We start from the raw sequence: 16,534 nt of genomic DNA, 5'->3' as shown, positions 1-16,534 counted from the left end.
TGGTTACTGTAACTGAGATATTTGTAGTATAAACACAATTTGTTAACTTTAGACCATTTTTTTAGGCTTTTCCTCTCTCATAACTCAAATTTTGTTCTGGGGAGAGAAAAAACATAGGTGATATAAAAAAAAAAAAAAAGCCTTGCTCTTGCACATACAGTTAACTGTTGTTTTTGTGTGCAAATTTTATCCTATAAATCATGGTGTGGCCTATTATTGGAAGAACTCCAAAAAACAAAAACCCAATTCTAAACCCATAATTTCCTTTGTGTTTTCTAAAGGTCAAATGCTGCAAATACTGGCCAGATGACACAGAGATATATAAAGACATTAAAGTTACCCTAATAGAAACAGAACTACTGGCAGAATATGTGATAAGAACATTTGCTGTTGAAAAGGTAAGTTTTCATACTAATTTTAAAGGCTATGGTCAGACACCAGTGGTACTAGGTACCAGGAAAATTTATATGTGGTCATACCTAAATGCAGGTAGGCTCTATCTGGTGGTTTCTAAAGATTTCATCTTGCCCTTTGATGCTGTAATAGCTCAGTTCCATCTTCAAAATAAATCAGTCCCATTTCATAAGAATCTGTATTTTGCAACTAAACTAAACGACAGATAATGTCTATTTGTTTATTGTCTTTTTCTTGTTAACCTGATAAATATTGTTCTGCCCATCTTGCTTTCTTTGTTCACAGAACAAAGTTTGTTAAATTTTGATAAATGTCCTTCCAGTTTGATAAATTTCCTTCATGGTTTATGTCCATATGGGTTTCCTGGTAGTGAGTTAGTATCAGTGTTGAGACACAGGTCCTAACTCCTCCTGGAATCCCTCACTTCCTTGGGGCTTTCCAATCTTCCAGTTTAATATGGACTGATGGGTTTTCCAGGTGGAAGTGACCTACCTGGAATCCTAAGTGACTGATGTCCATTGGTCCTGGGACATTCTTGCATGAAGCTGGTTATTCATTCATGCTCACTCCCATCCTGACGTTAGCCTTTGGTAGTTGCTGGTGTTGGGTCAGTGAATGCTGTGCTTTGGTTCTACTCCGCCTCATCCCATGTGCATGGATGGGGCTTCTTCTCTGGAAAGCACTGTAGGGCATAACAGGGAATTTCCTTATTCCCCCTCTTTCTGCTGACATAGGGAGGGGCCGGAGGTGAAGCAAACTGCAGTCCATCCAGAGAAGTGTCACAGGTAGGCTGTGGGGAAAGTGGAGGTGACCTGGCTGAGAAATGCCCTGCCTTCCAAAGGTCCACAGGCTTTCCTATCAAAAGCTGATTCTCCATAACTGAGCCTGCACAGCTGCACTGGACTTAGCAATTTTGCCGTGAATTTGTTCTGCTTACACTCATTTAACAGCAGGTCCCAAGGCCAGGTTCACAACTATAATCATAGCACTTTGGGAGGCTGAGGTGGGAGGATCACTTGAGACCAAGGCTTCAAGACCATCCTGGGCAGCATAGCAAGACCTCGTTTCTACACAAAATTAAAAAATTAGCCACTCATGGTAGTACACACCTATAGTCTCAGCCACTTGGGAGGCTGAGGGAGGAGGATCCCTTGAGCCCAGGAGTTCAAGGCTGCAGTGAGCTATGATGACACCACTGCACTCCAGCCTGGGCAACAGAGTAAAGCCTTGTTTCTAGAAACAAAAATAAAAAGCAGCTGCCCTTTGAGGACATGGGTTATAAGCGGACTACCGGGCAGGTGGCTCTTGGTCTTCCTCTTTGTAGTCTAACTGCACCTACAAACACTTCTCAGATTAACAAGACCGGTTTTAGGAAGTCAAGGAAATTGCAGCATCTGCTTATTGGCTAATTGACCCTGATGTTTTGAACTGCCTTTCCTGGTTTGCACATCCAAATTTGTCATAGAATCAGAAGTCTGAAAAGACTTTATTTTAATCTGCTTCTCATACTGTTTAGCATTTTTTCCCTAGCCTGTCTTTTTTAATAAGCAGGCAGGAAGCTTGGAGACTTCAAAGAATGTGGAGTTCTAGTTGACTCAATTCTTCAAGTTCTGAACCTCATACTTTGATGTCGATTTTTTCCTCCTTAGGAAGGATTGGAAAAAAAAAAAAAACCCACATGGAGGATTTTTGTATGGCTCTTGGCAAGAGCACTCATGAATAGCTGCATTAAAACAGATAGTGATAAAAGACCTGCAATATTTTTTTTTTCCTTTGGGAAAAAAATCATCCAAAAGCCATCACTTAAACATGGAGTTCTTTGAACAATAGTCAGCTCTCTAATAAGCTGAAAATGCATCTCTGTTGCTAGAGGAAGGGTTTGTTTGTTTCTTTGCTATTTTTTTAACCTCTTATTATACTTTGCTGCATTCCCAGCTGCACAGAAATATTTCTGAAATACCCAGTTATTTTAGTCATCAGACAACCAGTGAAGAGGTGGTGGAGGGAAGAGAAGGAAGAGGAGCTTGTTAATGCATTTGGGGAAATCAAAATGACATGTTGGTGATTTTCTAACTGGGCAATTGGAATCTTTAAGGAAAACAAATCATTAGTCCTTTCATAGAACATTTATTGTAGGTTTCAAAGTTTCTCATTAGAAGGGAAAGAAAAAAAACAATTAAGCATGTACTTTGAGATTCCTGCAATTCCAATTCTATTTTGAGAGTGTGTTGCATCAAGGGACCTAAAGGTGAAATGGATTGGGGCTCCACTCTGCAAAACAAGCAGCTGTAATAATGCACTTTGAAACTGATGAATTCCTATTTTGCATTGGATTGTTGCCTTTCCTTTCCCACGTTTCTGATGATTCTAAACTAAACAGGTTTTAAATAATGTGTAGTGCCCATTGTGTCAGGAGAAAGACAGCTCAAAAGTATCCATAGATCTGTGCTGTTTGGTGAATCTATCCCTGTATCCTGGCAGAAACGAAGTTGACAATGACCACTGAATCCTCTCTGCCCAGGAGGAGCCTAGGACCCAGAGACAGCATGAAAAGATCTTCCTGTCTCAAAGACAGAACATGTACTTAGTGATTATTCATTTCACAGATATTTATTAAGCACCTACTTTAGAATCTTTAAGGAAAGTAAATCATTAGTACTTTTGTAAACATTTCTTGTAGGTTTATCATATGACATGGGATCTTCCTTCCCATTGTATTATGTAGGAAAAATAAGTGGCTATTGCTTTTTTTATATGGCATTAATGCTTACTATAATAAAAATAAAGAAAAAATATAATTAATATCAAATTGGGAAGTATTGGGGCTATGATCACTGATCACATCTATGGATGTTTGTCCCCAAATGTGTTATATTACAAAATAGCAAAACAAGAAACTGCATGTCAGTGAACAAGAATGGAAATTGGATCAGAAGCAATTTCCTTTGTTAATCTTGTCAATAGTGAACATATTTGAGGCAGAGGTTCATTTTAGGAAAAAGTTTTCTGCATTCCAGAAACTGACATCTACCTTGCTCAGAAAATTATTCTTAGATCAGCTAGAAACTAGTTCAGGGCTTGGGGATGCTGGAGTGGAAATGTAGCAAAGCTAGAAAGAGAAGTCCCCCCCCCCATAAAAAACAACCGACTAGTATATGGCAGAAAGAAATGCCCTTTCGTCCCTTTTGGAGTAAATAAATATTTCTTGCTGGTAAGCTTTCCCAGCTCATGAGATTCATACCACCAAATTGGGACCACGCCTGCCCGAGTAGCCACACACAAGCCAGGGGAACTCTCTAGGGGTCTGGAGGGGGACACAGGCTCCACTGTATGTCTTTCCAGTGGAGACTTTGGGACTAGCCAGATGTTACTGTGGTTTCAGTGATAAGAAACGGGCTCCTAACCACCTAAAAATATTCTAGGATCACAGAAGAGCCTATTTAGCAGATGACAATGTTGATTTGCATTTGTGAATCCCTGACTGCTTAATTCTTAATGCTTAAACTCCGGTAAAGAATAGCATTTTCAAAGAGAAATAAAGCTTCAGCATTTGTGGGTTATTAAACTAAGACATATTAACACATTGATGGCAAACAAGTCTTATCTTTAAACCTGTAATTGTTTGCCTCTTCTGGTCTTTCAAAGCACATAAAAATTCTGGATTTCTTCTTTGCTCACTAAATATGTGTGAACGATGATTGATGGGGAATGTGATAAGGTTAATGAGTGTTTACTTTCAAGATATAATAAAACCAAACCCAGGCCTAACGTAATGCAGAGACAGCGCTCAGAAAACAGCCGTGGAATGAGAGAGGGGAGAAAGTCACATCTGATCCCAGATTTACATGCAGCCTTCATTCTGGAAGTAATTTTTGTTTTCAAAACACTCTTTTGGTTTAAATCACAGTCTTAATACAGAGGCTCATAGTTAGAAAACAAAATTGATGGGTATAAATGAACTTCATTATTCACAAAACAACAGTAAATTAAAAACAAAAACAACCCTAAAATCTTTCCTTCCGTCTTCCCTTCAGCTGAGGGGCTGGCAGCCCTCCCTCCTCAGTTCCCTGCCCCGACCTAGAATCCAGCAGGAATATCTGCATCCTGACGGTCGATCTGGCTGACGTGCCTGTTCCCACCGCAGCCCGTGTGGCCACTGGCGTGTGGCCGCTGCAGCCCAGCACCTCCCGCAAAGCCTGGAGCATTGTGGTCGCTCAGGCTGCTCGTGGGTGGAGGAATGGGTTTAATGTTTACCCACATCAGAAAGAGAAACCTCACAGATGAGCTGGGCATGAAAACGAGTGCTCTGACCTATCGAGTTGGGAAGCAGCCCTCAGTCCTCATTCATTCTTCCAGCACACGCTATCTGAGCACGCACAGCCAGTGTGTGCTGCTCGAGTGCCTGGCGCAGAGACGCACCAGGATGCAGAGGAGCCAGAGCCAGGGTCCTCACTGCAGTGGCTGGTACCGACACCCAGATGGCCTTGAACACCTTTAGGTCCCTGTTCTGTGCCTTTTTCTGTGGACTCTCACCTTATAAGCACACCTCATGGTCCCAGTAACACACACTTTTAACATAGTCTACTTTTTACAAAGGAATTTCAAAGAACCCAACAGATCCATCCATTTGCTGGAAGTGTCCATGTAAATTAGCATTTCCCCCAAACATCATCTCCCCTGTCACACCCACATCCTCCTGAGTGGGTTTCGCCTTCCAAATGGTGTGTGGGGTCTAAGGATGCCCTTCCTCCCCAGCAATCTGCTTCTGGCCCTAGACTTACCACAAGGGGTGCGTTCCACTCCTGTGGCTGCTCTAACTTTTAACTTATTTTCCCTTGTTCTCTTCTGTGTCGTGGCTGACCGACTCACGCAGAGAGGCGTTCATGAAATCCGAGAGATCAGACAGTTTCACTTCACTGGCTGGCCGGATCATGGGGTCCCCTACCATGCCACCGGCCTGCTGGGGTTTGTCCGGCAGGTCAAGTCCAAGAGCCCGCCCAGCGCGGGCCCGTTGGTGGTGCACTGCAGGTAAGCAGGGCTCCCGTCCCTCCCCAAGGAAACACCGTGGGCCATGGGTGCGGGGGCTCCTCAGGCTGCGATGAACACGTCTTGGAACTTGGTTGCCCAGCATTGTGAACACACTAAATGCCACTGAATCGTACTTTCAAGAGGGTTAATTTTATATTATGTGAATTTCACCTTAATAAAAACTGTAAAAAGCAGCAGCAGCAGCACAGTGGTCCTTTTTCCTTCACTGACACACCCCTTTTCATTCAGTGCCGGCGCAGGCAGGACCGGCTGCTTCATCGTCATCGATATCATGCTGGACATGGCCGAAAGGGAAGGGGTGGTGGACATCTACAACTGCGTCCGGGAGCTGCGGTCACGGAGGGTGAACATGGTGCAAACAGAGGTACTGCTGCTCGCCGCCCGTCCCTGGCCTTGGTCCCCTGTCTCTCCTGCCGCCCCACCGCCCAGAGCCCAGGGCAAAAGAAATCCAGGCAGTTGTCTCTTCAAGGGGTGCACCTGGAAGCCCCTGTTTCCTCCCTCCCTCCTTCCATTCCTTCCCCCTTCCTTCCTCTCCTCCCCTTTCCTCCCCTCCCCCCTCCGACCTTCTCCACCCTTTCCTTCCTTTCTCCTTCCATTCCTTCTTCCCTCCTTTTTGCTTTTTATTTCATAAACAAATAGCCAAGAGCTTTCTAGGTAACAGAATCTATAGCCAAGAGCCTCAAGTTGCATGTTTTTCTGTGTCAAGGGACCAAGAAGAGTCTCCGTGTAGTGTCATTCCTTTTTATTAGCGTTTAAACTAGCTGGTAACCAGAGCAAGACCACCCCTGGGAACGGCCAGGCATTTGCCAGGCGGCTTTAGGATTACCTCTGTACGCTCTGCCCTTCTCCAGCGTGCTGGGAAGAACAGTAGCCTCCTGTCCCTGAACATTCTGCCCAGTGACCTGGCATCTTGGCAATTTGCCCATTTTGTAGAAGTACTTCATGGTAACTGGTAATTCCACAAATTGAAATTCAAGGTGTATCAGGAATTTAACTTTTTGAGAAAAAGTATTACATCTTGCTCTTAGTGCCTTCATATTTTTACTAATACTGATTGTCACAAGTAGGCGTTACGCCTACCCCCGGAAAATGATTCACGAAGTAGCACGCAGAGCAGTAAGAAGCCCTCACATCCAGGTTGTGCGTGGAAGTTTGCAAAAGCCTCTGCAAAACCTAATCTCCCATTTTGTTTAGCTCACATAAAAATAACAAAAACTGTAAATGCTGCTTTCATGGTCTTTTTTCCTTAGAAAGGGGATACTGTGTTTTAAAGATAATAGTAATTTATTTTTTAATGTATTTTACAATTGATCCAGCGTTGCCACACGCATTTTCTCACTCAGTCTTCTTTTTTGAGGTGTTGTCTAGTAGGAGTAGGATGTTTTGGGGAGTTAAGAGTCCTAGTTATTTATAGAGATTAAATTAACAGTAATAAGAGACTTTTTAACATCTCATGTAATTAAAGATCAATAATAATTATGGTAAAACTCTACTAATTAACTGTAGGGAAAGTCTGTGCCAAATCAGAATTAGAGGCTCCATTTTTTAAAACTATGGACTTACTGTACATACGTACAAGAGCTCTTCTGTGTGTAAGAGTCTTCATAATTATCACATGAATTAATGTTTTGAGGTAAGTTCTCAGTATTCAGAACTCTTTGTCTTCCTAGTGACATCAAGTTTCCCCAGACCTTCTCTGCACTACTGTTTTGGTCAGCACATCCTGTATTCATTATAGGTAGATAAACTTCTGCTCATTCCTCATCTGAAATACTGGGGTCCAAATTGGTGGGAAGGGAATTGCAGAGGTATTTTAGCCACAGCTGCAGGGTTGCAGTGCTTGCTGTGCTTTGCCCGGGGTCTGGGGGGTTCTAGTCAAGCTGTGTAGTATTCTGCATTGAGCACCAGGCTCCTAGCGCCCAAGTCTGTAGATGTGTCTCTCTCTGTGGAGGGGTATCTTGTTGACATGGGGCTTAAACTGATACTGTCTTACCTCCTCCTCTAGTTCTCTAAGATTACCTTGATTTCTCTATGACTGACTAATTCCACCTTCTTCTCCAGGAGCAGTATGTGTTCATCCATGACGCCATCCTAGAAGCCTGTCTTTGTGGAGACACCTCTGTCCCTGCTTCCCAAGTTAGGTCTTTGTATTATGACATGAACAAACTGGATCCACAAACAAATTCAAGCCAGATTAAAGAGGAATTCCGGGTAAGTTATGCTCAAGGGAGAGGCAGTTGACTGTGACTTTGCTCCTTAAGAAGTATCTCAGAAGTTACTGCTTGAACCCTCGAACCAACACAGGATTCCTCCCATCCAAGTACTAACCAGGCCCGACCCTGCTTAGCTTCTGAGATCAGACGTGGTATGGCCGTAAACAAGGATTCCTCATTTGGAATATTTTTGGCTGGATAATTCCTTGTGGTCGGGCTGTCCGGTAGGATGCTTAGCACCATTCCTGGGCTCCACCCGCTGGATGTCTGTAGTGTCACCACCGCACCAGGCAGGCGCAGACGTTGCCAGATGTCCCTTAGGGGACAAAATTACCTGGTTGAGGACTGCTAGTCTGACAGAGCCATTTCCACCGCCCCTCCCCTTCGAAGGCAGACACCATGTGCTTCCAGCACCATGGCTTCTTGTCCACAGTGGAACCACAGGCGTGGTCAGGCCACAGAAATGTGTATTAAGAAAATTTTCTGGGCCATAGTTTTCATTGCATTCCTCACATTCATGTTTTATCTAAAGGTATCTGACTGTGGGCCAAACGCTTCCCCCACCTCCTACCTCCCATGTCCCCAGGTGTCCAGCTAGTGGGACTTGATGACTCTGAATCTTTGGGATCCGCAGTGGCCCTTATGCCTCTGCCTCTGGCCCCGCTGTCTGATAGGCACTGTCTGTGGACAAAATCTAAGGAGAGAAAAGAGAAATAAAAATCCAACTGTGGGGGGAGGCAGGAGGTTGGGGGAGGCGCCATCTTGCAGTCAGCTGCAGGAAATACACACCTTTTAAATGCTGACCTTGAGACAGATTTACCGTCAAGCAGTTCTGTTCCCCACGTGCCTTCCTTTTGTCATGTAGACCCTAAACATGGTGACGCCGACACTGCGCGTGGAAGACTGCAGCATCGCGCTGCTGCCCAGGAACCATGAGAAAAACCGGTGCATGGACATCCTGCCCCCAGACCGCTGCCTGCCCTTCCTCATCACCATCGACGGGGAGAGCAGCAACTACATCAACGCCGCCCTGATGGACGTAAGCCCCTGCCCTTCCCCGCGAAGGAGACGGGCAGGAGACGGGAAGCGTCCCTCCAGGCCAGCGCGCCACGGGCCTGCTTGCTCTGTGCATCTGCCCTTGCGTTTTTTTAAGATGCAAACTGTTTTTTCAACAAGAAATAGATTTCAGATTCTACATATGCTTTTGTGCCATGGGCCGACATTCTTGGTCTCTCAGAGACTAGCGGTCGGGAGTGTTGATAACGTAACGTGGTGCAGTTCCTCTCTGAGCGTTTGGTTTTAACCTACTGGCAGGAGAGCAAGAGACAGCCATGAAGTCACCATGGCGGGAAAATGGGTTAATGTGGTTTGTAGCATTTTTATAGTTCCCTTTCCTCCTGCTTTAGGCTGTAATTAACGTGGGAAAAGATACAACTCATTACTTACTGTCAGTTTGTTTACTTCTTGCTCTTCAAGTGATGGGAAACGTGAATGGGTATTTTCACTGCTAATATAGAAATTTCAGTTCTATTGGCGTGATATCATAAAAGGTACTGAAACTTGTTCAGAGCTCTCCAGAGCTGTCAAAAGCTTGTGCACACTTTATGGCAGGCATAAATAACACTGTCACGCGTACAAATGACAAGCAAACACACTTTACAAAACACAGAACTATTTTAATTATGTATAATTTTTAAAAAGTTAAATTTTTTGCATTAAAATAACTATATAGATTTGATACTGCTTTTCTACCAGAAATGTAAAAGAAAATTGGTTAAGATACTTATTAAGTTTTCTTAGTAGCAAAATGAGACTATTGTATCATTGTTATTCTGCAGATAAATTTATATTTACTCTGTTTTAGTGTTGACAATGATAGAATTCAACAACTGTTAAATATGTTCAGTGTTTTGTGCCACAAGTTTCCTTGTGCACAAAATAACTTCCTTCCTTCACATTCTGCCGGGTATATTTGGATCTTTCTTGTTTGTGTTTGCAGAGCTATAAACAGCCTTCAGCTTTTATAGTCACCCAGCATCCTTTGCCAAACACAGTCAAAGACTTCTGGAGACTGGTCCTGGATTATCACTGCACATCTGTCGTTATGCTAAATGATGTGGATCCTGCCCAGGTGAGAACCAAGAATTCTTGTAGTTAGAGCTGGGTAGAGTTTGTTCACACTTGAGAAGTGCAGGCCTCAGTGCCAGGTCTCAAATGCCAGTTGAAAATTGAGAACTGGGGACGCTAAACACAAATGTTAGAAATCCGGTGAATTAGGGGTTAGAACAGAAAGTTGGTTGAAAGCAAACAGACAGGCTAAATCATAGATGGTAGAAGTAACAGGGCAAGACAGCGTCAGAAGTTGGGGTGTTCCCAAAAGATGGAGATACCCACTGGAGGTTTCCAAGGTCACAGACAGAGTCAGAGGTCAGCAGGTCCCTGACCACGGCAGAGCTGAAACCAACCAGACGATGGTGGAGAAGGGATGTCAGCATGACGCAGCCCCCACCCCACCCCGGGGCAGCTGTGTGCTCCTGGCACCGCTCACCTGGAGCCTGCAGGCAGAGATGGTCATCTGGTGGGTGAGGAGACAGGCAAGCAATTCTGAGGGACAGCAATTAGTCTTGTCAACTCTTGGGTATAGATATTAGAAAGAAATAAAACTGAGACTTGGAGATAAGAGAAGCTCAGAATGATAAATGGGGCTTTTGCATAGCTCCTCTTAAACATAGAAAGAGAAGAATTGGACAGTGATGAACTCAGTATCAGTAATGGGGGTAGAAACATTTTCTTAAAGGGAGTTGTCAGGCGGTGTTAGCACAGTGGCCCTCTAGGGTTTTGGGGTACGGCTATACCAGTCACAGACGTAACCACCTTGACAGGGCACATTATAGGAAGTCTGAACTTAATGTGTTTTAAGAATAAACTTGTTCTGGCACTGAAATAATTTCCTATGTAGTAGAGGCAAATTCTTTAAAAAAAAAAAAAAAAAGGCCTGAAGTATGTCAGCATCCAAACTGGACAAGATTTTCCTTCCTAAAACCTGTTTTGTTGCCATCAATCTGCCATAAATGGCCTGGACATTTAATTCAATTCTATAACGTTTTAATTATGTTCGAAGCATTGCATTATATTTTCAAAGCTCTCGCCTGAAAGCTCATTAATGAAATGATAATGATAATCTTTGTTCTCATCCAGTCCTTTTGGCTTGAAAAGCTTAAATATTTTAGAGCTCTTCCCCATAGACGCTCGCAGAAGGTTAGGCTGCAGCCATTTATAAAGACAAGCAGACGCCGGGGCTTGGGGAGCTTCAAAGACACAGCTCAAAATAGAACCAAGGATCCCGATTTTCTGACTTCCAGTGCCAGGGGTGAAATTTCATTAATTCAAGATTCTTTAGTCACAGACGGTTCCAGGATAAGGGACTTGTTCCCTGTTTAGAATCATTGTGTATTTTTCCTAATATGAATCTTGAAATGTGGTGATAGACCATTTTTGTTCATATTAGTGAACAAGAGACATCACTGATTCTAGTGAGTTCTTTTTGAACAACCACATTTGAATTCTAAAGCTGCATTCTAAACCCGAACTCTCTGGACCCCAACCAAGCCTTGGCTGACTGTGGTAGGGAACAAAAAGACTCCACTTCTATTCAGCAGACAGAGCTGATTTTCAGAGTGAGAGAAAAGAGGCTCCTGGGATTCAGTCTTTTAGCGAACACTAAACTGTGCATTTGGACATAAAGGTTCTGCAATTGTACAAGAACAGCACTCGACTATTTTAAGTATTTATAGGACCGGTTCATGGACGTGTTATGCACCATTTAAGCCATTTTCTACATGGTTTGCTCAGGCAGAGTGTAGAATGCAGTGTGCCAGGAGGCAGGCGCCAGCCGTGCCGTTCATATTTCTTTGGTGTAAATGACAAGCTTTTAATCAGGGGCTTCAGCAGAGAGAGCAAGCGGAAAGCCACGCTAGCTCAGTCCGTAGAAAAGTGGGCAGAATGGTTCAAATGTTCATGTTACGGCTTTTATTACCATCTTAGCTTCCCATCATAATGCCTATTAATGTTAACAGTAGGTACCCTTGGGTATCAAAAAAAAATAAAATAAACATCGGCATGTTATTATTTGACAAGGCAGTTTTATAACTTGCCACCAGGAAGTGCTGGTGAGGAAGGAAAAATTTCATGGGAGCATTATTTAAAAATAAATAAATGCAATTTATAAAATACATTTTATAAATGTTGGCTGAGCTAGCATACCCTTAATTGTCCTACTTTCATTCTTAATCATGAAGTCCTAACCCTCAACTTTTTCATAATACAGAGAGAGAGGTTGCTGTTTCAGTTGGCCCACTGTTACCTGAAAACCATCTTACAATCTTGGACATATATCAACCTTTGCAACCTTTGACAATGAGATTTTAGATCCTTTGTAAAATAAAAGTCATCCAAAAAAAAAAAACTTAACTAGTGGATTCTGCTTATGCGGTACATCATTCTACTTAAAATGGATGATGTGTTCTTCATCTGCTCTTGGTCCAGTAGAAACAGGCTATAAAATAATGAAGTCATTCCCCTCCTGCCTCTCCGCAAGCCCTCAGGTGAATCAGAAAGATAAAAGTTAGACGTACTCCAAAAAAAGCCACTGGAATACAAAGTCCCAAAGGAAGCTTAACTGCAAACTTTAAATGCTTACTAAGGTTTCAGGGCTTTAAAATGGTTTTTGAAGAGAAAAGATCTCAGGGGTTCTTCCCGCCTGACTATCTGCAGGTGTAGGAATTTTGTGGGGCGGTGGCAATGGAAGAGCCTCGTCATAAGCCACCACACCCAGCACCACTCTTGCCGCTCTGAGTCCTGCGATACTTTCATGCAAAAGTTCTAGCTACTCAGTGTCACCAATGCCTGGAGTTTTAGACTCTAGGAAACCGCATTTTAATTAAAGCCACCTCCAGGTAAAACAGCAAAGCATTTATTATTGCACCAGGTTTTCTAGATCTGAGCTGGGAGAGGTTGGATCAGAACATGAAAATGCAACCTAACACCATTATCACCTTGTCACAAATAGCCTTATTCCCAATAGTGATTATAAAGCACCATGCCAGCCCAGCCAGCAGAGGGCAGAGATCTGGGCATTAACAGGTACGTGTGCCACCTTAAGTACCTTCCCTCTTGGGCTGGCACCGACTGCCTCTCCCCAGGGCCTGCGGAGTTCCTTTCAGCAGGCAGAAGAGGCCTCACAAAGGGATGTGTTGACTGCCATCTGCATGGCCTCCTTGGAAAGCAGAATTTTTTGTGGGCAAAAGATGTTTTCTGAGAAAATAAAGTCCTAGAAGGAGGACAGGTGGAGTTGAGGAACCAGACAACAAGAAAGTCCAAGTTTATTTACTGCAAGGAAAAGAAAGAAAACAAAGGAAATTAGTGAAGTCTTAGGAATTAATGAATGTCGACACCGACCTTCTCCAAACTGGTGGGAGTAAATTCATTACTCCTGTAATTAACCTTGTGTTTGCATGTTTTGAATTCAGCTGTGTCCGCAGTACTGGCCAGAGAACGGAGTACACAGACATGGCCCCATCCAGGTGGAGTTTGTGTCTGCCGATTTGGAGGAGGACATCATCAGCAGGATATTCCGTATTTATAACGCGGCCAGGGTAAGAGTCGGGCCAGGAGTGCTTGTTCCGGTTTCGCTGAGTTTCTCACTCGTTGAATATTTGGAGTGCCCCGTGTGGTATGTCAGTCACCGGTCTAGGAGTTTGGAATACCTCAGTGAACAAAAAACCAAAGATCCCTGCCCTTGTGGAGCTTACAACTCTTCTATTGGGAGCCGTGTTTCTTTAGCATCATTTGGTGATACTTGCTAAAGCACGTAAGGCAGACTTCACCCAGGACCATCCCGATAAGTGCAGAGACTGGGGGTCACTGCCACAGCGTCCTGCTGTGAGGGGGAGAGACTGGGCTCAACTCCAGGTGCAGTACCGGCAGGTGGGGACTTACAGCTGTGGAGTGTGGGGTGGGGTCAGCGGAAGGAAAATTACTAGGAGGAAACATCAGGGGTGTTGGGGACTCTGGCTAAATCCACCTAACAGGATTCTTGCTGAAGACGGGCCAGGGTGACCAGATGCCACCTGGGGTGGGGAGTGTGAGGAACCTGATGGGATCTCTGGGGTGATCAGATATGGGGGGGGAGCGGGGGGGATTGCTAAGCTGACTGGCAGGGATCGCTGAAACGGATTTCACAAGGAAGTGCATAGGCGATGGGTGAGAAGGTGCAGGGGCCTGACCAAAGTTTGGTCAAGCAAAGAATCATTGTCAGATGACAGTGAAAAATATATATAACAGATAGAATAATAAATGTACGTTAGAAAGTGGTACATGCTATAGGAAGAAAAGTGGGGCGGGGTTTAGAAAGTGCTAGGGCCACGCACAGGAGAGGAAGCGTGGCTGCCTTCCAAGTAGAGGTGCCCTGGGAGCCGAGACCTGGGGGAAGGGAGCCGGCTGCCCACACAGGGTAACCCAGTGCAGAGGGGCCACGGCACGGGGGCCTTGCCTGGTGAGCGCCAGGGACAGTCAGAGGCTGGTGTGGCTGGAGCACAGTGAGCAGAGAACAAAGGCGCGAGTCCAGGGTGGCATAAGTAGTTCAGGAGGGAAAGGGGTGGGACCGGGGGGCTCCCAGGAGCCTCGCAGCCACTGCTAGCATTTGGGCTTTTGCTTTGAAAGAAATAAGGAGTCATTACAGGGTTTTGAGTAGAATCACATGGTATAATCCACATTGTTAAAGCAGCACTCTGACCCCTGTGTCGAGAATAGACTCCAAGAGAGATCCGGCAGGAGGCCGTCGGCAGGAGGGCAGGTGGAGGACTGAGAACGGGAGAGCCTGAGACATCTGCAGGCAGAGCCAGGAGGACCCCAGGGAGGCGGGGCGACTGGCACACTTTGTGTCCTGAGGACGAGGATGCCGGTCCTGCCACTGATGTGAAGGCTGCGACTGTAACAGGACCGTTTGGGGTGAGGGCGTGCGGGGAGACAGGGTCGGGAGTGCAGTTTTAGACACGCTGGGTTTGGGGTAAATGTTAGGGTATCAGGTGAGCCTTTGAATATATGAGAGTGAAACTCAGAGAGGGACTGAACGAAGTCGAAGGGGGACAGAGAAGAGGGAGGGCCCAGACTGAGCCCAGCGCTCCCATGGGCAGGAGTTCTAGCGGATGGGGAGACCGAGGCAGAGCGGGACAGGCTGTGAGGGCTCAGGAACAGCCAGTGGAGAACACGTGTCGAGAAGAAAGTGGTCACCTGGGTCACATGCTGCTGACGGCCACGGAAGGGTCAGCCCCGGTGGTTTAGCCGCGGCCAAATTAAAGCTGTTGTCACTTTTTTAACGTAAGCCGAGTAACACTCTTTAGAATTCTGCAATTCCATCTAATTATGACTGAAGATTAATTAACTACTGATGTCTAAGCAAGAGTCACATCAATAAGCAAAACCACATTACACTCACAGGAAACACGGCGTCATCTATCACACTGGGCTCACAAACATCTCCAGATTATAAATTATTCTTTACCTTTAATTGACCTGTAATTGAAGCCGTTTTACCACTTAACGCACAATGTGGTCAATGCTCCAGTGTTATTTTTCACTTGGCTTTTGCAAAATGGCGAGCATCTGCTTCACTCTTGTCTGGCCTACCATTTAAAACACGTGCGTTTCTGTAGCAGCTCAAGATTAGAAATCGCAGCTCTCCAGGCCAGTGGAAGCCACCTTTGCGGTTTGTAGGCAGGACTCTCCTTTAATAACGTGAAGGTCAAACAGGTGGCATCAGCCGACTGCGATGCAATAGTGAATAATGCCTGTTTCTTCCCAAGCCTGACTGTCACCTGATTCTCTGTAGCCCCAAGATGGATATCGGATGGTGCAGCAGTTCCAGTTCCTGGGCTGGCCGATGTACAGGGACACACCGGTGTCCAAGCGCTCCTTCCTGAAGCTCATTCGCCAAGTGGACAAGTGGCAGGAGGAATACAATGGCGGCGAAGGCCGCACCGTCGTGCACTGCTTGTGAGTGCTTGCCTGGTCTCCGCTGCAGGATGGCCAGGCCCCACGCTCAGCTCCTGCCTCCTCTTTCCCTGTCTCTGTTTCACTATAAATGGGGAAGAAATCAGTAGGTCTGGGTGAAGGGATCATCAGTGCACTCAGGGGTTAGGTGGCTTTTCAGGAAACAAGACGTGTACACTTGGCATTCCGATGGTGTGTCACTGCTGTAAAAATATGCATTGACCCTGTGATTGGGACTCCTCCCCCCCAAAAAACAACAAAAAAACTACCTGGGTGGGTTCAGTGGGCTCCTACTGGCTCTTGAGAGCCAATTGTGAATTTCAGGAATTTTCTGACCTGGATGTTAAACTGTTGGTAACTTAAAATCATCCACGGTGGAAGTAGTTACACCATGAAATCCAGCAAATGCTGTTAATACAAATCAGGGCTCTCGCTCGCCCAGCCAGATGGATCTGGGTATAACCATCATGGTGCTTGATTATTCTATTAGAAATCACGTCAGAGGTTTCAAGGGAACTGTCTTTTTTTTTTTTTTTTTTTCTTTGTGGTTTTTAGGAGAGATTTTTGCCAGGGAATGTGTATATTAGGATTTGGTTGGAGCCAGAGTCCCCAGAGTGTGGCCTGTAGGCCAGCAGTTCTAGCAGATGCTGAAACGTGGGAACCCCCCGTTACAGATGCTCCCAGCCCTACCCGAACATTGACAGTCATTTAGAGAGCTTTAAAAAAGGCCACACCCAAACCAGTTGAATCTGAATCTCTGGGAGTGGGGCGTAGACATGGGCGTCTTTTGTAATCTCCTAGATGATTTC

At 45.0% G+C, this 16,534-nt stretch overlaps 1 protein-coding gene across 5 annotated transcripts in view; it reads left to right on the top strand.

The window, feature by feature from the left end:
* Positions 1-16,534, top strand: part of PTPRM (protein tyrosine phosphatase receptor type M) — a 773,614-nt gene that overhangs the window by 740,736 nt on the left and 16,344 nt on the right. For all 5 annotated transcript variants that reach the window (XM_045527889.1, XM_045527892.1, XM_045527891.1 and 2 more), the window contains 8 exons: positions 282-398; positions 5,288-5,442; positions 5,692-5,827; positions 7,525-7,674; positions 8,542-8,715; positions 9,676-9,807; positions 13,205-13,330; positions 15,565-15,728. In XM_045527889.1, coding sequence (XP_045383845.1) covers positions 282-398; positions 5,288-5,442; positions 5,692-5,827; positions 7,525-7,674; positions 8,542-8,715; positions 9,676-9,807; positions 13,205-13,330; positions 15,565-15,728 — 1,154 coding nt within the window. The remainder of the gene's footprint in view (positions 1-281; positions 399-5,287; positions 5,443-5,691; positions 5,828-7,524; positions 7,675-8,541; positions 8,716-9,675; positions 9,808-13,204; positions 13,331-15,564; positions 15,729-16,534) is intronic.

Source organism: Lemur catta, chromosome 16, assembly GCF_020740605.2.
Source record: "Lemur catta isolate mLemCat1 chromosome 16, mLemCat1.pri, whole genome shotgun sequence".
NCBI classification, from domain to species: domain Eukaryota; kingdom Metazoa; phylum Chordata; class Mammalia; order Primates; family Lemuridae; genus Lemur; species Lemur catta.
The sequence above is the reverse complement of the archived record's forward strand: the minus strand, read 5'-3'. Positions and strand labels throughout refer to the sequence as shown.